This window comes from Toxotes jaculatrix, chromosome 16 (assembly GCF_017976425.1).
Source record: "Toxotes jaculatrix isolate fToxJac2 chromosome 16, fToxJac2.pri, whole genome shotgun sequence".
Lineage (NCBI taxonomy): Eukaryota > Metazoa > Chordata > Actinopteri > Toxotidae > Toxotes > Toxotes jaculatrix.
The window spans coordinates 19928854-19951826 of NC_054409.1; the positions used below are offsets into that span (position 1 = coordinate 19928854).

Here is a 22973-nt window from a genome sequence, read left to right on the forward strand (position 1 = left end):
TTTTATTATTATTGGATTAACGACCATCAGCCGCCAGCCACGGCAGCTTGATCCTGGGAGGCCGGAGATTTGTGTCGCTTTTCAGGGAGGAGTCCTCCTGTTATTCCACCGTCAGCTGAAGCCAGGCCAGCATGTCGGTGCTTTAACAACACATTCGTCTCGGAGCTGTGGAGAGGACTCAATGCGCCCTTAGAGGTGAGTCTTTGTGTTCGTCGGCCTTAATTTCGAGGTGAGCGTGTGTGTGTGTGAGTGTGTGTGTGTGTGTGTGCAGTTAAGCGGGCTAACGTAAAACGGTGAACTCAAACGGTGCTCGGTTAGTGTTGGGTCATTCATTGATCACCCTGTCCTGTCCAGCCTAGACTGGACCGAGCTGGAAAAACAAACAACAGCAGCGAACAAAGATGCGTATTATTCTTGATTTCTAGTCGCTGATAAAAACCAGAGGAGAGCTCTCATTTGTGTATTAAAGTGCAGCTTTCGTTTCACTTCAACACATAAACACAGCATCAGCTGATTATCAGCTGAAACAACATGAAAATAATTGGGTGGGATTTAAAAGTGCATACATGTGGCCATAATCGTGACAGCCAGAGGAGACAGCTACAGCACCGGCAGGTGAGACAAGGTGAGTCTGTGATCGCCAGAGCAGGTGCTGTCAGTGATCCAGGCCCTGCTGCTTGTTGTTCTTAATATCGATGATGTAATGCAGCCTGCTGGGAGACCGGTGATGATGTTCCTGTGTCTCTCCGTGCAGGATGGATGTGGAGGTGAGTGCTGGCAGGGACAGCACCAGGAGGAGAGCAGCGGCAGCAGATGATGAAGCAGGAGGAGGAGGAGGAGGTGGTGGAGGAGGCATGGAGGCCCAGGTTGTACCACTGGAGCTCTACGACTCTGCAAGAGCCAAAATAGACGCAAATCTCCGCTGGATGTTTGCCAAAGCCTATGGTATAGGTAAGTAAGGCTTTCTCTGTTTTCCTCACACTACAGAGACTTTGAATGATGCCCTTTTCTCATGGTGGCTACTCTGTGATACGTTTTGTTTTATTTATTGGTGCAACAACTACTCTGCTGTGCATGAACTGAACTATATAAGCAACTGCAATGGGATTCATGTAGTCTAGACCCTGTGCTGTAGTTGCAGGAGCAGTTTACTAGATAGATATTAGCTGATATGCTTTAGTCCTATTCACGGTTCCTGTAAGACACCCATTTCTTTACAAATCTTACCTCAGGATCAGTTCAGTTAGTGGATGACTACCCTCACAACATCCACACTCATTAAGTTTATGCGATTTGCTTTGAAATGCATCTGCTCCTCTCTCATAAAAGCTAATGTTTGATTTTATTATCTGATAGTGGTCTTTCTTTCAAGGCGAGATGTCTCACTTGTACTAAAAAAAGACAGCAGCAAAACCCTGCTCTCAAGATCAGTTTGATATCAATGAAAAAAAAAAACACAATAGATAATGCAGTCAAATGTATTAATTGCCACTATGCATAAAGGGATTTTGAAACAGTATAGTCATGATATGGTTTTATGTCAATATTTGGTCCAAAGAGACAATAAGTACAAACTATCTGCACCTCCAGTTCTTACTTAATGTGTTGACAACCTCCCTGTTAACAATCATAGATTTATAAATTGTTTTGTTATGGTGTATCACTGAGAGTGTCATCTGCTTTGTCATCTGGCCCTTTTCACTGACACAAATGTAAACAGACTTTCAGACCTTCGTGATTGTGAGTTAAGGCTTAGTCCATCATCTCTTGATCAGTCTTTTATACTCAGGTCACTAGCCTCGCCGGCTCTGATGAGGTCGGCTAAAACATTAAAAACGATTGCTCTGCATCGCCAGGCTGTAAGTAAATGTCTGGAAATTACCCCTTGAATGTGGGTTTTTGTGTCATTCACTGACGGCTCTCTGGGGAGTGTGAGCAGGAGGTCAGCTGTGCTGTTCACGCTGGCCTGCAAGTCTCTGTGAATTTATTATCAGTATGACAATGAGGCATTGGGAAGGAGACACAGAGGGGCAGTGATTCAGTAAAGGGAAAATCTTTGTCATCATATCCGTTTTCTGAGCCGGACGTACTGTCGTATAAATGTTTCCTTCACTGCAGTGCTGTCTCCTGTGTTGCAGGAGATGACTCAGTAAATTGGAGACAGGAATAAAACACTAAAATTGAAAGCTTGAAACGTGGTGAGGTAAATAGCAGCTGAGCTGAGAGAGAAAAATGAAAATGAAGGAAACCAAATAGATATAACTCCCCCCCCCAAAAAAATCTGACATCCACAACCAGTATTGCACCACATCAGCACGGCTGATATAATATTAATCTCTCAACAATTGGAGCATTTTTATGCTTAGCAATGTTGTAAATATCCTGAGCTCTGTGTTGCTGGTTAAAGCTTTGCCGCTCTGTTATCCAACACTCTGTTGTTCCAGGGCAGAGATCCGACACCCATAATAAACGCCAAACTATTACCCATTCCTCCATCAAGCTTCCTGCTTCCCTTAATCTGATTGGCTCCTCCTGACTTAATTGTGCCAGGGAAACTAAGGAGCCCTTTCAACAAGAGACCTTAACTATCTTAACTCCTTCTTTTTTACCCAGACTGAACCATCCCATTGTAACCTGTAACTAGCAGTTATTTTCAGTGTCAATTAATCTGCCAGTTACTTTCTTGACTGGTCTAAACAATGTAAGAAAATAGTGAAAAATGCAGAATATCTGATCCGGTCCCTCTTTTTCTGACATTTAAAACCTGTATACTTCACATCAAAGAACGTATTGAGTCATTTTTATGTGAGTTAAAATTAGGCCAGGGATTTCACGTATTTCAAAATGACTTGTCAGCCTGCCATGATTGAATGAATGTAACTGAGAGCAGAAACACTTTTATTTTATGACAGTGACAAACAAACTACATTTTCTTGGCCGATACCCATTCCACTCATTAAGGTATCAATGCCGATACCAATCTGGTGTTTTGAGGTTATGTTATCTCACATCTTACTGACTAATGTTGGCTTACTCAGTGCTAATATCACAGTGATGCAGTGCCAAAGCAGATTTGGTATTTAGGTTTGGGCAGTAACAAAATATTTTGGTTAACAGGCTGTAAAACTGTAGGACAGCTAACTGTCTGTGACTCATGAATATATTATAGTTAAAACAGTTTGAAACAGACTCTCATGTTGAAGTGTCTGTTTGTTTTCTGTGGTTCAATCCCTGGTTATTTATCGTCGATGAACCAAAACACTCTTACTAGATTAGAGCTCAAACCAACCAGCGCAGCAGTGCTAGGAGAACTGTGTTGTCTGTGTGTGCTGGTGTGAAAGTCAGCACAGCCAGTCACATGTTTAAGTGTTTAATGGGATTGGACATGAAGGCTTGAGTCTTTGTTCAACACAGCCTGTTTGTTTAGACTCATGACAGTTTTACTAATGGGGAAGGATGGAAATGTTTTCTAAATGTTATTACTAGAACCCAAGGGCATTGGCTTTTTCTTGATTGCATAATTGTTTATGCTTCTTTTTATGCCTCCAATATTGATATTTGAGAGCATAAAAGATATGAACTTGACAGTTGGGTGCCATATACCAGCTTTCAATTTTTTCTGTAGGGTCAGACTTCCAAGTGTCTCTACGGGGCGCATCGGCTTAAAGGCAATGTTTTCCCAACATACTGTCTTGTGGAGGATTCTCCACTAAGCCTTCTTATTGGAGAGAATAGTTGTGTCTTTCCTCTGCAGAGCCCAGACTCTGACAGCTCCGCCCTCACTGTCAGCAAGATCTCTGCTGATCAATCTGACCTTGTGTCTAAAAGAAAGGGAACAAAGGCTTTCCCTGCACCCCATCCTCTTGATTTCTCACAGGGTGGGCGTTAACGCCCAGATCAGGTGGATAATAAATATCTAAGGAGTATTAGCATCTAGGATTAGAGAGGAGCTCCTGCCTCCCCCCCTAATTCTCCATGCCACACACACACACTCACACACCTCCTGATGTCAGGGACCATAAAACGATCCAGTGAGCAGGCCTTGGTGATGAGATGGGACAGCAGCCCAGCCCCCACCTCCGGCCATGCTAGCATTCCCCATCATCATCTCCACGGCAACCAGGGAGGATGATGGGGCATTCTGGGACAGCTGAGGCCGAGGAAGTGGCAGGGTAAAGAGAGGTGTGTTTGGAAAGTGGCTTGGGGAGGTTTGTGCGAGATTTGCTTTTGCTGAGGGAAACACAAATTAGACAGATCAACACGGAAGTGGAGGGGTGTATTTTCACACATGATCTGGAATTCTTGTGCACATATGGAAGCACTACACAGCAGCAGAGAGCGAGATAGACACTGTGGGTAGACAGTGCCAAGCAAGAAGCCTTTTGTGAAAGACACAGCTGAGGTTTTCACAGTGTGCTGTAGTCCTAATCTGAACCTGCTGTGTGTGTGTTTCCCAGTTATGGATCTCTTATTTTATCTGTTTCTCAGTCAGCATGGAATCTAATGGGGATCAAATTCAGAAAAGATGCTATGGGTTAACTCTGCTTTAATGCTGTCATGATGGTTATATATTGATGCAAGTTTTGTTGCATTGTTTATCCTGTTTTCTTGTTTTCCTAGTTTTGGTCACTTTTATTTTCATTTTAAAATATACGGCAAATGTATACGAAATAACCATTATGGTTATTTGAATCAGAAAGTAGCTCAGCACAATCTAATCAATGGTCACAGTGGTCTGGCTGCCTATGAGGCTTTCTCTGTTGTCACATTTTGGGAAATATGCTTAGCTGTCTCCCTCTTGTTTCCAGTCTTTGTGCTAAGCTAAGCTAAGCTAACTGCCTCCTGAGTCCAGCTTAATATTTAATGGACAGATAGGAGAGTGGTATCGATCATCATCTAACTCTCAAAATGTTAAACTACTTTAAGTCACACTGACTGAGAGAACATTTTCCTGTATCATTATGATTTATATGGAAAGTAAAATGTTAGAACTGATTGGTGTTATAGGCAGAATTATTAAAATAAGACCCTAGTTATAAAATTAAAAAAAAAAAAACAACTCCTGAACCCTATTTTAATTTCAATTTCTCACCTGTTTTTTTTTTTTTTTTTGTCATGTATCATATGCAGAGTCATACCACTTTCTAATTCTATCGTACAACAGTCTATTTCCTCCTGTTCAAATCTACCCAGAGAGTGCTAGAAGCTAAATTTCGTGAGTGCTTGAGGCCTTAACTCTGGATTAACATGTCCACCTCATATAAAAATAGCTGCCCTATGTCTGTGTCCATGATCAGGAAAACACCGGGCTGGCTGGGACAGCACCATCCGCTTAAGTATCACCGCTAAGTCCCGTTAGCTCATTGGCTTTAAGCCTCTGGTCCACCTATCAGCCTTCAGGGTTGCTACCTGGCACGCTGTTTAGCCATTGACTTTGTCTCAGTACTCTCCTCTTGCACTGGTTTCTTCTCAGACAGTCTAATACTTTGACACGCCTTGCCCTGGGAGCTTCTCTGTTATGTAACACGGCAAAAGCATTGGTGGACATGTGTCTGTGCAAAAATAGTTTGAGTGTGGATGCAGGGCGTGGTTTGTGGCTTAACAACTACAACAGGTAAAAAAAAAAAAAAAAAAAGAAACCTCACTGGCTAACCCAGATTGTCTAATCAAGTGGGCTTTGAATTAATAATGCGCATGTGTTTATCATACTTTTTCTTACCAGACAACATCCCTGCGGACCTGCGAGACCCCTTCTACACTGACCAGTATGAGCAGGAACACATCAAGCCCCTCATCATCCGCCTGCTGCTGTCTGGAGAGCTCTACTGCCGGGTGTGTGGGCTCATCCTGCATGCTGAGCAGGCTGCCTCCCTGCAAAGCCACCAGTCTGTCATCCAGGCCCTGTCCAGGAAAGGCATCTATGTCCTGGAGTCTGACAACACACCTGTTTCTGATCTGGACCTCAGCTCAGCTCCCATAAAGATGGTTGGTATCTTAACCTTTTTCTGCTTATATACCAACACTGACAAAGCTCATGCACAAACAGGAATATTAGCAAATTAGTTTCACGTTAGTTTCACTCTTCCCCCAAATCCTTAATAGATCAACTCACTGCATTCACAAAATGGTCTGTGGTTTTTAAAAGCTTTTGTGTTTTCTTATCTGGTTAGCAAACATTGTACACACAATAATAGATGCTATGTTGTCCGGAGCCATCTAAAAAGCCTAAACTGTTTTACATTCATCAGGTGATTAGACATAATAATAATATGCGCTGTTATCGCTGTTCTAGTTGGTAATATGTTCTCACTTATTCTGTTGCCTCCAAGTGGCCAGAAAAATGAAGTAATACTCCTTTAAGAATTATTATGTAATATGTTAAGTAACAAAACATAAGACTTTTTCACTTTTCTATAAAGGGGTACTTTCTCTGCAGTAGTATAACCTAGTGAGCTGGCAACCCACGCTTACCATCTGGTTACAGGCTAATGTGACTTTGCTTTCCAGAGCCAAATGTGAGCCAAGATTATTGGAATGAATAATGCACCAGTGGATGTCAATGTTTTGCAGGGTTTAGAGTGTGTAACTAAAATATTCATGAAGCAAAATGAACCAAAGGCTTAGTATTTTTCACCTGAATATGAAACCGCTCTGCGGAGGTATTAGTCATATCCCACAGGTGTGAAAACACAAAAGGCAACTAGCTGGTTGAGAAACAGCAGATTACGCTGTGTTCATCAGAAATAAAACAGTGTCAGTATATGAATGTAATTTTTTCTCCTGGCTACAGAGATTTCTATTAAACTCAAGTGGACACACTAAAGAGACTCTGAAACCATCATCGCATGTACTAGATTTTTTGGACACGTATCAGTCGACTTTCTATCCAAGTGTGGTCTTTCGAAGTGTTTGAGAATGACCTGTTGATATGCTGGTGATATCCGGCTATTTCCATTTTAATGAAAATGCCTTTATAAATAAAAACAAATTCATGTGCCAGGCATGTGGCACATGGATTTGTGTGTGTGTGTGTGTGTGTGTGTCATAAAATAATGACAGCGATTGTTTCACATGTAGGCTGGCAAGTATTTTACTGTTAGACCTCTGCATGTTTCAGTGTGGAAGTTCTGACCTGTTTCCATGGCAACTCAGTTCATGTACTATATTAGAAATACAGTACAGTCATTTTATGCAATGTAATCTACTGCACATTATAAACAGACTGATGATTCTCATACATATTTACAGACCTTAGAGACACTTCTTAATTGGTTATCATGACCTGGAGCAAGAAATGTTATTATAATCCAAATCCAAAATTATGTCCTTGTTGTTATATTCAAAGACAACTCAAAATCCATGTTCTTCCAGAGCTCTCACATCCACCTCATTGATGCCCTGATGATGGCCTATACAGTGGAGATGATCAGCATAGAGAAGGTCGTGTCCAGTGTCAAGCGCTTTTCGAACTTCAGTGCCCCAAAGGAGCCGCCTTTTGACCTGGAAGATGCAATGGTCTTTTGGATCAACAAGGTAACAGCCAAACATTGATGTCACTGTTTGGATTTGTTCTTTCCTTTTGTCTTCATTAACTTGCGGTATCTTTGTCGCTTCAGGTGAACATAAAGATGAGGGAGATCACAGAAAAGGAGCTGAAAATGAAGCAACATCTGCTGGAGCCATCCAGTCACCAGAAGGTAACACCCTGTGTGTCTCTCTGTTTTATTGCATTGTCTCACGCTCTCTTTGTTGGTCACTTTGTCTCTTTCTCTCACTGTTTCAGAAAAAAAAGCTTCCTCTTTGTTGAATAGTGTCTTTCTTTAGTAATGTTGTTGCCTTTGTCCATTGTCCCCCCCGGCTGTGATTTTATACTCAGGCATCTTGTACTCACTGGGTGCATTGGCTGCCAGGTGTGTAGGTTTTTATCATCAGATCTTGCTTGCATTGTGATCTGATGAGCACCTCACATCACCGCCTGATCACAGATTCATTCACGTTTTTTTGTGTTTTGATTGTGGACACCCAGGGGCTTTTGTTTACTATCCTATTTTGGAACTGCAGCTGCCTTAATGTTAGGGCTCTGGAGAAGGTAACCTTGGAAGTATGCTTAACATTACCATGGAGTTAGTTCGCTGTGGGCTACAATTTGAAAACTGTATTTGTTATTTTGCCTGTATTTGTACAAATTTTGGCAACTTGATGCTATCAGTATGCTGAATTAGTGATTAGCAATTCCTGCTTGCTGTGTAGCCATGGATATACATAAACATATATATATAGCTGTCACTGGATTACTTTGATCCTGAAGAAAACTTTAAAAAGTGATAATGAGTTATAAGAAGGATCTTTTTTCTGTGATTTCTAAGTGGATTTATGGATGTTTATTTGCGATGGATTGGATATGGTGATATCCTTGGGAAATGTAAGTCACGTTGAACCTAAAAATATGTCTCTGTTCAGTTCACCGTTTGAAAGCCTCTGCACTCTGCTGACTTGGCTTGGTTCCCATCATCCAGTTAGAAAAGCCATGTTGTTAACATAAAAGTGTATGCACAGAGTCTGTCAGTGGGTAATGGAGTTGAATTAGTCTGAAATAATGTGAGAACACAAAGTGAAATCATACTCAGCTTTAATTACAGTACATACAAACGGCTCAAGCTTTTTCTTCATTTGCCTTTTTTCTGTAAATCTAGATATTCTTGACTCTTTCTGCCTTACCCTCTCCAGTTGTCTTTAAGATCAGATCTGTCTCCATGGTAACGGGGGATAATCTGATTCCTTGTCACTGTATCTGACCCATGACTTGTCTGCTGCTTTTCCTGTTTGTGTCCACCCCCCCCAAAATCCCCTCCTGCCTCTTGGATGCTAGTCTCCCTCCAAATGGTACTGGAAGCTTGTCCCTGTAAGTTCAACTGCTAGCAGTCTCCTGTGTGTGTGAGTGTATGTGTGTCTGTTTGAGGTGTGTGTGTGTGTCAGCGTGACATTGATCAGATAGCACGAAGTGGAGACAAACCAAAAATAATAGCTAATTCGATTGACAGCAAAAAGCCAGGCATGAATTAAAACCAGTTTTACAGAGAGTACAGTGATGTACAAATACAGTGATCGATGATGTGCAGTGATGTACACTGAAGATGACACAGCGCCCCTCGGTGGCAACTGAGGAAACAGCAAGTTCATAACTATTCTTATGTTCTCTGCACATTTGCTTTTACGTTGCATGAAACCCTTTAGTCATTCCTTAAGTTTTCAGCTGAGCTTTCATCTCCATCAGCACCTTCCCTACCCCAAAACATCCACAATCCACTGCACCTTCCTGCTCTTTCTCTTTTGTTGTCATCCAGCAAAGTGGCACTTGACAGGCACTTCTGACTCACTGTCACCATAAAGCAACATGTGTTGCTGGACTTGAGCCCAGTGTTTGAATGGCTCAGGTCCAGTCATCTACACACAGCTTTCCTCATTTCATTAACTTCCTCCCAATCATTTCTTTCTTCCCTCACCAGCCTGATATATTGCATGCTCTGGCCCACTGCTTATTGGAACCTGTGGAGTTCTCTCGCGTGGTAATGTACCCACCATTCACAGTTTTTTTTTTTTTCATCCTGACCTTTACTTTGCCCTTTTTTAAATCATTTATCACATCCACCTAGTCCCAAACCCACCTTAGTCTTATATCAGGTTCAGACTACATAATATCAGCCCAGAAAGAGCATCATCCGACTTTGCAAAGCTACATCTGACCTTTTCTGATACAGATAAATAAATGCAATCAAGAGCTAGGTGTCATTTGCAGATAGATACTCTAAATATATGTTAATGAACATTTAGAATAATTAGTGATATGGAAAGAGATTTTCCTTCAAAAATAATGTGAGAAATGGTGTGTTTGTGTGTGACAAGTGAGCATGTGACTCAGTGTTCTGATCAGATAAAATCGTGCTGTCTTTGTTAACTTGCGCCCTCTCTGTCTGTGTAGGTGCGATACCGCAGAGATCACCTGTCGGGTCGGACACTACAGCACTTCCCCCTGTTGGACGACTTGTTGAAGGATGTGTGTGACGGCACGGCTCTGCTGGCTGTTATCCACTTCTACTGTCCAGAACTCATTAGACTGGAAGGTGCGGTAACACTGGACGTCTAAATCCACTGAAGAAAGATAGAGATAGTTTCTACAATTCCACCACGCTGCTGCCTAAGGTTATATAATTCTTTAAAAGAACAGCCTGACATTTTGGGAAACACACTTATATGCTTTCTTGCTGAGAGCTGGATAATAGGATCGATATCACTCTCATGTCTAGACTCATGTCTGGACACTGAATATGAAGCAAGAGCCAGGAGACTGTTAGCTTAGCTTAAAGACTGGGGGCAGTGGGAGCTTATTTCTTTAAGGTCTCTCTTGAGAAAAGACTGAAAAGGTCTTGATCTACCACTACCCTGTTGCAGTATTCAGTATTAGCTTGATAATATTGACCATTGTTGTCCCGCTCTGCGCAGATATCTGTCTGAAGGAGGTTCCTTCCATAACAGACAGTGTGTACAACATCCAGCTACTGAGGGAGTTTTCTAATGAGTACCTGAACAAGTGCTTCTACCTGAAGCCTGAGGACATGCTGTATTCTCCACCAGTACTGAAGGTAAGTCCAAGAAAACTTCACTGCCAGAAAATTCTTCAAACTCAGGCTCCAGTCACACTTTCTTATTATCCTGTTGACCTTGTTCTTGATCATTGTGTCTTGCAGATTAATGTGATGGTCTTCATTGCTGAGCTGTTCTGGTGGTTTGAGAGTGTGAAGCCAGACTTCGTACAACCCAGGGACCTTCAGGAAATCAGAGATGGTATAACACACACTGCTGTTTTTTTTGTCATTTACTGAACTGCTTTTTAGCTCTTTTACACGATGCAGTGTCTTGTAATGGTTTCATTTCCCTTCTACAATTTTTGTAGTGAGATTGCTGCTGCAGCCGAAAGGTTCTCGACCCCATGCACCCATCTCCAGCGTCACCAAACGCAGTTTCCTGACATCGTCACACTCCGCTGACATCTTGACCACACCACTGAGCCCGGACCTCAGGTGATGTACAGGAACTTCGTTTAACAACACACACACAGTTCTACTTTCAACCCACAAATTTACTAATTAATGTGCTGTAGTTGTTTTTCACATCAGAGCTCTGACCTCAGGCCTAAACATAATTTTGTTCTTTCTATATTTGCATATTTGTAGTTTAAGGGAATTGTATAATGTATTCCTACTACTCATACACTAATTAATATGGTCAAAGTCACAAGTAACAACCTCTACAAAAATTAATGTAATTTTCTAACTTTAGGACACGTTTTTGTGCCATTCCCTCAGTACATTACCACAATGCAAGTGTAATACAATAAAGGCCTCTGCAATTTACATACTATGGAAGTGATGGGCTTTTTTTTTTAGAAAAGCTTGAACTGTATAACTTTTTTTAATTTTATTTCAGCAGCTAAATTCAAATTAGATTTAACTTTAAAACCCAAACCTCTCTGTCTTACAGCACTAAACCAAGTTCAACGAGCCCATCTCACTCTTTATTGCCCCTGAGACAGAGACAACAGAAGGTGCTTGAGGAGAGCACTTCAGGTAATATAAAAAAATATTTACTCAGGCTCTGGTGCAGAGTTTGATCCCTAAAGTCACAAGAAAAGTTCTTCAAACTGAGAAAAGGGAGAGCGAACAAAGAGAGCGATTGATTGTTCTGTGGAGGTGATCTAAATGTACCTAAGGTGTGTTCTTGTATCTGTCCTTATTTGAATGTCCCCTTCTAACAAGGTATTACTTAAAGCATTTAACTGGAATGTTTGGAATTATAACATTTTAATTTTATATGTTTAGCTTTTGAAATCACCCACTTGTGATGGTGCTTGTTTGAGAAGTCCTTTTTCTAATATGGACCATATTTTCCTTGCACAGAGCTGAGAGATAGGTCCAACTCTCTGACACGTTCAGATGGGCAGCAGCAGGGACCAGTACTGTCCTGGCCAGAGAGGAGGCCGAGGTGAGCAGTATGATTACAGCCTTCACAATTTCTGTTTTTATAATTCATTAGCTCATCTAAATTGTATCCCCCCCTCTTCCCTGCCCAGGCCTTTATCCCAGCCGGTGCCCTATGCCCTGCATTTTCCCATGGAGGACGACGCAGACAGTATCAGCCTTGCTCGCTCCATCAGCAAAGACAGCTTGGCCTCCAACATAATGAACATTACCCCTAAACACATGCTGGGGTCAGGCCCCCATCTGCCTCAGCACAGACTCAGTGGTCAAAGCCTGCTTAGTCACATGCGCATAGAAGATGAAGAGGAGGAAATAGAAGAGGAGGAACTGGTTGCTGTTATCCACCCTTATGCATTTTCTCGACATGGACCCGGGAGTGACATGGAACAGGATGAGCTGGAAATCCAGAGTGCAACCTCCAGCTCCAGAGTTTTGAATACTCGTTGCTCTCCTCGCCTTGACGCGGGTCCCTTTACTCCGGACCATCAAGCAGACAGCTACTATCTGGAGCCTTTGATGCCTGCCATCCCTAAACCAGCCAAAGAGAAGAGCATCAGCCTGAACAAGCAGGAGGAAAGTGGTGAGAGTCGCTGTAGAGCAGCAGGAGCTGCGAGGAAAGCCGCCACCAATGTCTCAACCACTTCACAGAGGAAAACCCCTGTGGCTGAGTCAAATAGGAATACCTTTACGCCCATACCTGTCGCGGAATCAGTGCCTAGCTCTCTCAGGCCACCCACAGAGGGGTCGATAGTCATCTCTCCATCTGAGAACAAACAGCCCCAAGGCTTTTTCCTTCATTTGTCGGGAGAGCCAGACCACCACAGTCTGGAGGCAGGGCATGACTCTGACTCAGACATTGCAGACCTTGATGAAGATGATGAGGAGGATGATCAGACGGAGCTGACTAGAGAAGTGGTCAAGAGAGGAAAGGGAAAATGCTTAGAAGAGGGGGACGTGTGCGAATTTGGAGAGGGTGAGTCAGTCAAGCTGAGAGAAGACTTGAAGGTGAGTGAGCGGGATGATAAGGAAGACAGCAGCGGCCGCTCAAGCCCTTGCCTCAGTACCATATCCTGGGCAAGCAGCTGCAGCGCTTCAGGCAGCGCCAGTGTCAAGATGACCAGCTTTGCAGAGAGAAAGCTCCTTAAACTTGGCCTCCGTGATGGATTTTCAAGCACCAGCAGCTCCCAGAAGACCACACCTGATGGCTCTGAGATTGCCCCCTGCCCCCCCTGGCAGTTGAGGAGTGACTGCACCTCCAGTTGGCTAGGCAAGGAGCCTGGTTCTGTGTTGGGGAATAATATGACGGGGAGTTCCCCAGTAGTGCCTTCAGAGTTGCTGCAACTTCACATGCAGCTGGAAGAGCAAAGACGTGCAATAGAGTATCAGAAGAAGAAGATGGAGACCCTGTCAGCACGGCAGAGACTAAAACTAGGGAAAGCTGCTTTCCTGAACATCGTAAAGAAGGGTGGAGGGAGGAGTGACACACTTCCTCTACCCCTGAAACACTCACAGGAATCCTCAGAACTAACAACTGCCGATAAAAATAAAGCGAAGATCCAGTCCTGCAGGGACGACTCCTGTCTTGATGCTCTGAAGGTTCAGGTGAAGGCCGATCAGCCAGAAGGGGGACAGATGAACAGAGACAACAGGTTGAACACCCGGTCTCAAGATTGTGGGGCTGAACCTGGTTTTAATGAGTGTTCCCGCTCCATAGATTTACTCAATGAAGCTATTAGTTCCATTCAGCAGCAGATGATGCAGCTCTCCTTGCAGCAAGATCTACTGATGAAGCAGAGTGTGGTCTCACCTCCAGAATTAGTAGAATCAGGCCCTAGCACAACCCCCAACACAACCCCCAACACGACACAAACAGCATCCTCTACCTCAGATTCCAGATCTTTTGCAGTCCACTTTGTAGATATCAGTGGCAGCAATTCTTTTCCTGCTCGCCGTCCTCCCAAGCTTAGCTCCAGCCAACGCAGCAAAGGCTCGGACAGAAAACAGGACAAGGAGAACAGCAAGATAGCCTCTATCAAGTCCAATACTCAGTCCCCAGAGGGCACACCCTCTCCCAAAGAAATTACTGGTGGAGATCAGGAGACAGGGAATATTGTGGAGAGCTCCAGGCCAGAGAGAAGCATTCAGAGAAACACCACCTTCAGAGTCCATGGTGGCATCGGAGAAGGAACTGGACGCTTTCCAGAAAAACCCCAGTCACAGGACCCACCAGTCACTTCCAGTACACCAGTATCTCCCTCACAGACTGCAGGACCACAAGAGATCAAAGCTGACAACTCAGGAAAAGACGCTTTGGGTGGAGATGAGAGCACCAGGGTCAAAGGTCAGCTGATTGAGGTCGACCTGTCAGAGCTTAAGGATCCACTGGAGGATGGCAGTGCAGATGTTACAGACTGCACAGTAGAGAATGAGCAGAGGAATGTGTTGGGCTTCTTCTTTAAGGTAAAATTCAGATTAGCATTTTCACAGCGCTCCTATGTTTTTCAAGATAATCGTCTGAGAAGCATAGTTACTGAGTAATTATGACTCTTTTTTTAATCTTCCAGGATGATGAGAAAGCAGAGGATGAAATGGCGAAACGCCGTGCTGCCTTCCTCCTCAAACAGCAGCGCAAAGCTGAAGAGGCGAGGCTACGCAAACAACAACAAGAAGCCGAGGGGGAGCTCAAACGTGATGAGGCCAGGTACGGTTTCTTTTCACACGTACTCATTGTAAGGATAAGGAATTGTCAGGAAGGTTAGGGTATATTCTTGTCACGCAGTGAGATTCTGCCTGTGTTAACTCCGCCCTTTTCTTCAAGGCGTAAGGCAGAAGAGGAGCGTGTTCGTAAGGAAGAAGAAAAGGCGCGACGAGAGCTAATCAAGCAAGAATACCTGCGGAGAAAGCAGGAAGCGCTGATGGAAGAGCAGGGTCTGGTCAAGCCTCGCCCAAGACCTAAATCCCGCAGGAACAGACCCAAATCACTGCACCGGGAGGAGCCCAACAGCCTCTCCAAAGGATCCACCACGCGTAAGAACACCTTTAGTATCTTTAACAGCATACACTTTTTGTCCAGTGCACCATGTTGTCTTGTTACCATATTGACCGTTACCATATTGATTGTCTGTGCATTTTCACTGTAGTTCACTTGTGTGTATTTGTTGTCATGCTCTGCGTGTGTACATGTGTATTGTGCAGGTAATGCTCTGAAGGTGTCCATGTTGATCAAAGCCCAGGGTTCAGCAGCAGACTGCAGGGGAGGTGAACCTTCTAACCTGCTCTGCATGATGTTATATCAGACCTACTGTACACATCCCATAAAAACAGTGCAGTCAGCTATGGATCACATAAAAGAAAGATCAGTGTTTTCACAGACTAACCTATGATCCATTTGTTGTTTTGTTGTCTTGCCTTTTATGCAGATTTCTGTCCCTTGTTTGAATCGCAGGGTGTTAACCTGTTAGTATTTAGAGTAATTGTTATGGTAGTCTATTAATCAAGCCGTGGACCCAAAAGCAGACAGGCAGGAAGGAAAGGATTTAACCAGTTTATTAGTAGCTCTTAGCAAACACAGGATCGGTCGATGAGACGAAAACGGGACGGAGAAGAGATTCCTGGGCGGCGGGAGAGAGTCGGCTGGAGCGGCGATGAATGGAGATGTGGGGGAAGGAACCGGGGGAAACGCGACAGATGACGGAACGAACTGGCGAGGAAGGACAGGAACGCCGAGCCTCTTATACTTCTAGAGCAGACTGATTGCGCCCAGGTGTGCGCAATCAGCCAGAGCCGGAGGCAGGAGTGGGGAGGAGCCGCCCAGGGATCTACCAACAAAAACACACAAGCACACAGAGAGGAAAACAAAAAGAGAAAACAACCAAAAACCCCAGAGGCAGCCAAGCTGCCTCACAACAGTACCCCCCCCTCAACGACCGCCCCCAGGCGGTCCACCAGGTTTGTCAGGGTGGGCAGAATGGAAGTCCCTGATGAGTTGGGGGTCCAAGATGAGGGACTTGGATACCCAAGAGCGCTCCTCCGGGCCATAACCTTCCCAGTCGACCAGATACTGGAGGCCCCGACCCCGACGGCGGACATCCAGCAACCTATGGACAGAATAGGCCGGCCAATCGTCCACCATCTGGGCGGGAGGAGGGGGAACGGTCGGAGGGCTGAGAGGGCTGGAAAAGGCAGGCTTGAGCAGGGAGACGTGAAATGTGGGGTGAATGCGCAGAGACCGGGGGAGTTTTAAACGGACAGAGACAGGATTAATTATTTTCTCCACCTCAAAAGGACCAATAAACTTGGGAGCCAGTTTTTTTGATTCAGTCTTTAAGGGGATGTCTTTTGCAGAAAGCCAAACCTTTTGCCCGGGGGTGTAATTAGGGGCCGGGGTCCTGCGCCGATCAGCTTGCTGTTTGGTGATGGTGGAGGTTCGGAGTAGGGCTTTGCGTGCCTCTTTCCAGACCCGTCGGCAGCGGTTCATGTGGGCTTGGACCGATGGCACAGCTAGGTCTTTCTCCTCTTCTGGAAAGAGAGGTGGTTGATAGCCTAAGGAACATTCAAACGGGGACATACCTGTAGCAGAAGAGAGCAGAGTGTTGTGGGCATACTCAATCCAGGGGAGATGTATTGACCAGGTGGAGGGATTGTGGGAGGAAAGGCAACGGAGAGCAGCTTCCAACTCTTGATTTGCCCTCTCTGTTTGACCATTGGACTGAGGGTGGAATCCTGATGAGAGGCTGACGGTGGCACCCAGGGAGCTGCAGAAAGCCTTCCAGACTTGGGAGGTGAATTGGGGACCTCTGTCAGAGACAATATCTGAAGGAATGCCGTGGAGTTTGAATACATGGGAGACTAGAGTATCTGCAGTCTCACGGGCAGAAGGGAGCTTGGGTAAAGGAATGAAATGGGCGGATTTAGAGAAGCGATCGATGACTGTGAGAATGGTGGTGTGACCGTGGGAGGGAGGTAATCCAGTGACAAAGTCTATTGCAATGTGTGACCATGGGCGTTGAGGAACAGAAAGGGGTAGGAGTTTTCCAGCCGGGGATCGATGTGCGGACTTGTTCCTGGAACAGGTAGGGCAAGCTGCTATGTACTCCCGGGTATCGGCCTCCAGAGAGGGCCACCAGAAGTGGCTTCGGAGAAGAGCAAGGGTCCTCTTGATTCCTGGGTGACAGAACATTTTTGAGTTGTGTGCCCACTGGAGGACCGAGGAGCGGACAGTCCGGGGAACATAGTGTTTTCCAGGGGGACCAGTGACCGGGTCAGGCTCGTCCAGCAGAGCAGAATGCAACTCAGTCTCAAATGGCCAAGTCAAGGCTCCTATCACGCAGGAAGTTGGCAAAATGGTATCAGGAGCGGGCGGTTTTGAGTCAGCTTCAAACTGACGGGAGAGGGCGTCAGGTTTAAGGTTTTTCGAGCCAGGCCGATAGGTGATGGTGAACCGGAATCGACCAAAGAAAAGCGCCCAGCGAGCTTGTCGAGAATTCAATCTCTTAGCCGACTGCAGGTACGCTAAATTCTTGTGGTCGGTCCACACTACCAAAGGCTGCTCCGCCCCCTCCAACCAGTGCCGCCACTCCTCCAATGCCAACTTCACTGCCAGGAGTTCTCTGTTGCCTACATCATAGTTGCGCTCTGCCGGGGAAAGACGCCGAGAAAAGAAAGCACAAGGGTGCAGTTTATGGTCAGAGGAGGACCTTTGGGAGAGGACGGCCCCCACGCCCACATCCGAGGCATCCACCTCCACGACAAACTGGAGGGCAGGGTCAGGTTGGGTCAGGATGGGAGCTGTAGTGAACCGTCTCTTGAGGAGGGTGAACGCCTGTTCTGCTTCAGACGTCCACTGGAAAGGGATAGAGATTGAGGTTAAACTGGTTAAAGGTGCGGCTATGGTACTGTAACTCCGAATGAACCTACGGTAGAAGTTTGCAAACCCCAGAAACCTTTGAAGCTGTTTACGGTTGGTTGGAGTGGGCCACTCCACCACAGCTTGGATCTTGCTGGGATCAGCTTGAACCTGGCCTTGCTTAATGATGAATCCCAGGAAGGTGACTGTGTCTGTGTGAAACTCACATTTCTCTGCTTTTACGTACAGCCGGTTTTCCAAGAGTCTCTGCAGTACTTGGCGAACGTGTTCCTGGTGTTGCTGGGGATCTTTGGAAAAAATTAGAATGTCATCAAGGTATACAAAGACAAAACGGTTCAAAAAGTCTCTTAACACATCATTAACCAGAGCTTGGAAAACGGCTGGTGCATTGGTTAACCCGAAGGGCATCACGAGGTACTCAAAATGGCCGAGGGGGGTGTTGAAGGCCGTCTTCCACTCGTCCCCCTCTCGGATTCTTACCAGATGGTATGCGTTGCGAAGGTCCAGTTTGGTGAAGATGCAGGATCCATGCAGAGACTCAAAGGCGGATGAGATGAGGGGCAGCGGGTACTTATTTTTAATGGTTATGTTATTGAGCTCTTTGTAATCAATACAGGGGCGGAGAGTCTTATCTTTCTTTTCCACAAAGAAAAAGCCGGCCCCCAGGGGAGAGGAAGATGGACGAATTATTCCAGCTTGAAGAGAGTCCTGTATGTAGTTCTCCATTGCCTCCCGCTCTGGTTTCGACATGTTATATAACCTGCCAGAGGGGAGAGATGAGCCAGGAACCAGGTCTATGGGGCAGTCGTATGGTCTGTGTGGGGGAAGGGATAGAGCCTTGCTCTTGCTGAAAACCTCCCCGAGGTCATGGTATTCGGGGGGCACGGTGGAAAGATCTGGCAGATCTGTAGTGGTAGGAGAGTGGAGGCTAACAGAGGGGGGAAGAGCAGAGTGAAGACAGGATTGGTGACAGTGGATTGACCAGTTTGTAACCTTACCCGCTGCCCAGTCGATATGGGGGTTATGGGTCTTGAGCCAGGGATGTCCAAGAACCAGGGGAGTTTGGGGAGCGGAAAAAACCAGGAAGCTGATCCTCTCGTGGTGGTTGCCTGAAAGAACTAAGTGCAGTGGTTCAGTTTTATGAGTGACTTTAGCCAAATACTTGCCATTGAGGGCACAGACGGGGATGGATCCTGAGAGGGGCTCCATCTTAATTCCTGCTTGTCGGATCAATTCCAGGTCCAGGAAATTCTGCTCGGCTCCGGAATCCACCAGAGCCCAGAGGGGAAGAGGCTGGTGGAGCTGCAGGGATGCTTGGAGTAGCAGTCTAGGGAGATTTTGGGGAGAGATGGCAGATTTGCCCACCAGACTCCCTATTTGAACTGGTGGGCAGGGAAGTTTGGGCGAGTGGGACACGATGAGATGAGGTGGCCTGCCTTGCCGCAGTACAGACACTCACCAGCTCGTAAGCGACGCTGGCGTTCTTCCGAGGTTAGGCGGGTCCGACCCAGCTGCATGGGTTCCTCGGCAGGAGGAGATGGGACCAAGACAGGGGTAGCGATGGAGGGAGATGAGAAGCTGGATCCAGGCTTGCGAGGTTCAGTTGTGATGTTGAGCGGGGGGGGTCTGGCTGCACGTTCTCGCTTACGCTCTTTCAGTCTTGAGTCTAGGCGGATGGTAAGTGAGACAAGATCGTTAAAAGATTCAGGTTCATCTCTAGCTGCCAATTCATCCTTTAGCTGCTCACATAGGCCGTTGATGTAACCAGCACGGAGCGCTGCCTCATTCCACCCGGCTTCTGCCGCCAGCGTGCGGAACTCAATAGCATAGTCAGCAACAAAACGGGAACCCTGCCGGAGGTTGAGGAGCCTCTTGGATGCGTTAGCGGGGGCATTAGGATAACAAAAAACCAGTTTGAATTCATTCAGGAACTGAGAAAATGAATACCTGCTGATGTCCGAGTCCCCCAAAAAGGCTTCAGCCCACGCCAGTGCTCTCCCTCTTAAAAGTCCCGTAAAGTAAGCGATTTTACTGGTATCTGAGTGATAAGTTACAGGCTGCATATCAAAAAACTGGCGACATTGAAGTAAAAATCCCTTACTTTTGTCTGGGTCTCCTAGGAACAGTTCGGGTGTGGGTACCGGCACGTCCACCGGAACACGGTTTGGCGAGGGGGGGGAAGGGGGTGCCGCACCCGCAGCCGCTGGGAACGAAGATGGCGGAATGCTCCGCTGGGCGAGGGAGTCCACCACGTGGCTGATCCGCGTTACCTGTTGACCGAGGACATTTTGTTGCTCTTGTAATTCCAGGAGAAGTTGATGATGGCGTCCGATAATTATTCCCTGGCTGGAGAGCGCCTGCGGGAGTTTATCCGGGTCTGCTGGGTCCATGTTATGGCCAGTTCGTTCTGTTATGGTAGTCTATTAATCGAGCCGTGGACCCAAAAGCAGACAGGCAGGAAGGAAAGGATTTAACCAGTTTATTAGTAGCTCTTAGCAAACACAGGATCGGTCGATGAGACGAAAACGGGACGGAGAAGAGATTCCTGGGCGGCGGGAGAGAGTCGGCTGGAGCGGCGATGAATGGAGATGTGGGGGAAGGAACCGGGGGAAACGCGACAGATGACGGAACGAACTGGCGAGGAAGGACAGGAACGCCGAGCCTCTTATACTTCTAGAGCAGACTGATTGCGCCCAGGTGTGCGCAATCAGCCAGAGCCGGAGGCAGGAGTGGGGAGGAGCCGCCCAGGAATCTACCAACAAAAACACACAAGCACACAGAGAGGAAAACAAAAAGAGAAAACAACCAAAAACCCCAGAGGCAGCCAAGCTGCCTCACAACAGTAATATTACAATTTAATTTGATTTGTGTTACTGCCCATCACATGGAAATGGAGCAGAGGTGGAATTTAATAAAGTTTAATAAAATAACAGGTGCTAAATCCTTCTGTCTCTGTCATTTTCAGCTGATCTGAGCTGCAGTCATCGAGGATCAACGCTCTCTTTGGCGACCGAGGCCGACAGTGTCATCTCTGGAGGGGCCGAGTCACAGAGGTGAGAATTCCCATGTTGTGTGTGAGTCCAGACGTGATAATCTCTTCCCATATTGGGTATCCATGTGGTCATTTGATTGACCCATAAGTTTGTCTTTCAGGGCTGGATCAGTGTGCTCTATGGAGTCGTTCCCTATGCTGAGCAGGGCATCTAGCAGGAACATGGAGAGGGACTGGGAGAACGGCTCCATAGCCTCTTCCATCACTTCGACCGAGTACAATGGTGAGCAGAAACAGAAATATAAATGTTACATATTATTAGAAGAAGTATGGACATTTAGAATCAGTCCAATAAGTCAGTAAACCAGACTTTTTGCTAAGTTAAGCTATTTGAGTCCTGGCTCCAGCTCCATTCTTAATGTGGAGATAAGGGAGTGGTACTGATCTTCTAATCACTTGAATACTTTTATACATTTCTCTTCTTTGTGTTTGTCAAAGGTCCTAAACTCTTCAAGGAGCCGAGCTCCAAGTCCAACAAGCCAATCATCATCAATGCCATCGCTCACTGCTGCCTGGCTGGAAAGGTTAATGAGACCCAGAAGAATGTTGTCCTGGAGGTCAGTGTGATCCCTTGAAATTTATTTGTGATTGGTGATAATTGTGGAGTGTGTAGAAGCTATGACTACAGTATATACCGTAGCTGTTGTGTCAGTTGTAGAGAAAGTTTTTGAATGCATTTCTCTCACAGTTACAGTTTTCCATTGTGATTTGCCATGTGCAGAAATTATATCTTGTGTCTGTTTCACAGGAGCTGGAAAAGTGCGAGTCCAATCACCTGATCATCCTTTTCCGCGATGGTGGCTGCCAGTTCCGCGCCATTTACTCTTACTCGCCAGACACCGAGGAGATCATCAAGTTCACAGGCACTGGACCACGCACCATCAGCCGGAAGATGATCGACAAGCTCTACAAATACAGTTCAGACCGCAAGCAGTTCACCGTCATTCCAGCCAAGAGTGTTTCAGTCAGCGTGGACGCCCTGACCATCCACAATCACCTCTGGCAGGTCAAGAGACCGGGGAGTGCACGGAGGAAGTGAGAAAGGAGGTAAAATGGACACGTTTGGAACAAAACAGTTTCTGTTCTATCTACTACTGTTGGGCAGGACCCAATAATCGTAGAGATGATTGACAAGTGATAACGTGACTGACATTTCGTGAGGGAGATGGGGTTACATGTTCTCATTAATGGAGATGTCAATCTGTGGCAGTGCAAGAATATTTTGTTGTTGCTTTTTTTTAGCCTTTTATTCTGCATGTCACACTTTTATGTTTTAATTTGTGGGTACGTCCTACACTGATGAGGCACTGTTGATGACGGATTCTTATGTAGCAGTGAAGAGGAAATGGACCGTGGATTCGAATACTGCTGAATCTACTCACAGTAGCAAGTATTACTACTGGTACCAAGTGCAACTACAGACAGGCAGTGATGAACAATCACTTGATAATGCCTAGTAAAGTTTGCTATTTCAGCTTGGCAAAAAAAATTACCCTACTGCTGTGATTAATCCAGGCTCAACATACAGAGCCACTGTTTATCCACCAGTAACTTCTACTGGTCAGTGCTTTTATGACGAGGGAGCTTTGAGCAAACTGTTTTTTAATGTAAGTATGGAATGGATGTTATTGAGTGGTAATGTTCAGTCTTGTTTTCTGTTTAGTGTGTTTGGGGAAGTGTGTGAGTAATTTGTGTCCGGGAAAGGGAGAGCTGAATGTACCTCTTGTGCATCCAGCTCTGAATGTTTACTCTTGATTATGCTTTAAAATTTCTGTCATGCAACAGAACAATAGAGCAAAGCAACAAAACTTTTTTTTTTCCTTTTAATTTGGAAGCTGCTGTTACAGTGGAGGAGAAATAATGTTTTTATGGGAGGGTAAATTGTATTATTATTTATTCCAAACAAACTTTTGAGACTCAGTGCATTATACCTTATCAGTAGTGCATTATACTGTATTAACTTCCACCACCCATAGGAGCCATCTGAGATCCCTGACTGGCTCATATTTCTGAACCAAAA

General features: G+C 45.6%; 1 protein-coding gene across 1 annotated transcript; it reads left to right on the forward strand.

The window, feature by feature from the left end:
• The first annotated feature begins 755 nt into the window (after nt 1–755).
• camsap1a (calmodulin regulated spectrin-associated protein 1a) lies at nt 756–21994 on the forward strand. Its single transcript, XM_041058874.1, has 19 exons — nt 756–951; nt 5723–5985; nt 7372–7533; nt 7617–7697; nt 8870–8902; nt 9980–10121; nt 10501–10640; nt 10746–10842; nt 10952–11078; nt 11539–11624; nt 11955–12039; nt 12128–14495; nt 14600–14736; nt 14854–15062; nt 15231–15293; nt 20867–20954; nt 21055–21176; nt 21392–21510; nt 21702–21994. The coding sequence occupies exons 1-19, from the start codon at nt 756–758 to the stop codon at nt 21990–21992; spliced, it is 4809 nt and encodes a 1602-aa protein (XP_040914808.1). The 3' UTR covers nt 21993–21994.
• Nucleotides 21995–22973: the final 979 nt, after the last annotated feature.

Coding starts and splice junctions, on each gene's coding strand:
- camsap1a (XM_041058874.1), top strand. CDS start 756: ATGGATGTGGAGGTGAGTGCTGGCAGGGACAGCACCAGGAGGAGAGCA. Junction 8,903..9,979: donor GGTACTGGAAGCTTGTCCCT/GTAAGTTCAACT, acceptor CTGTCTGTGTAG/GTGCGATACCGCAGAGATCA. Junction 10,641..10,745: donor ATTCTCCACCAGTACTGAAG/GTAAGTCCAAGA, acceptor TGTGTCTTGCAG/ATTAATGTGATGGTCTTCAT.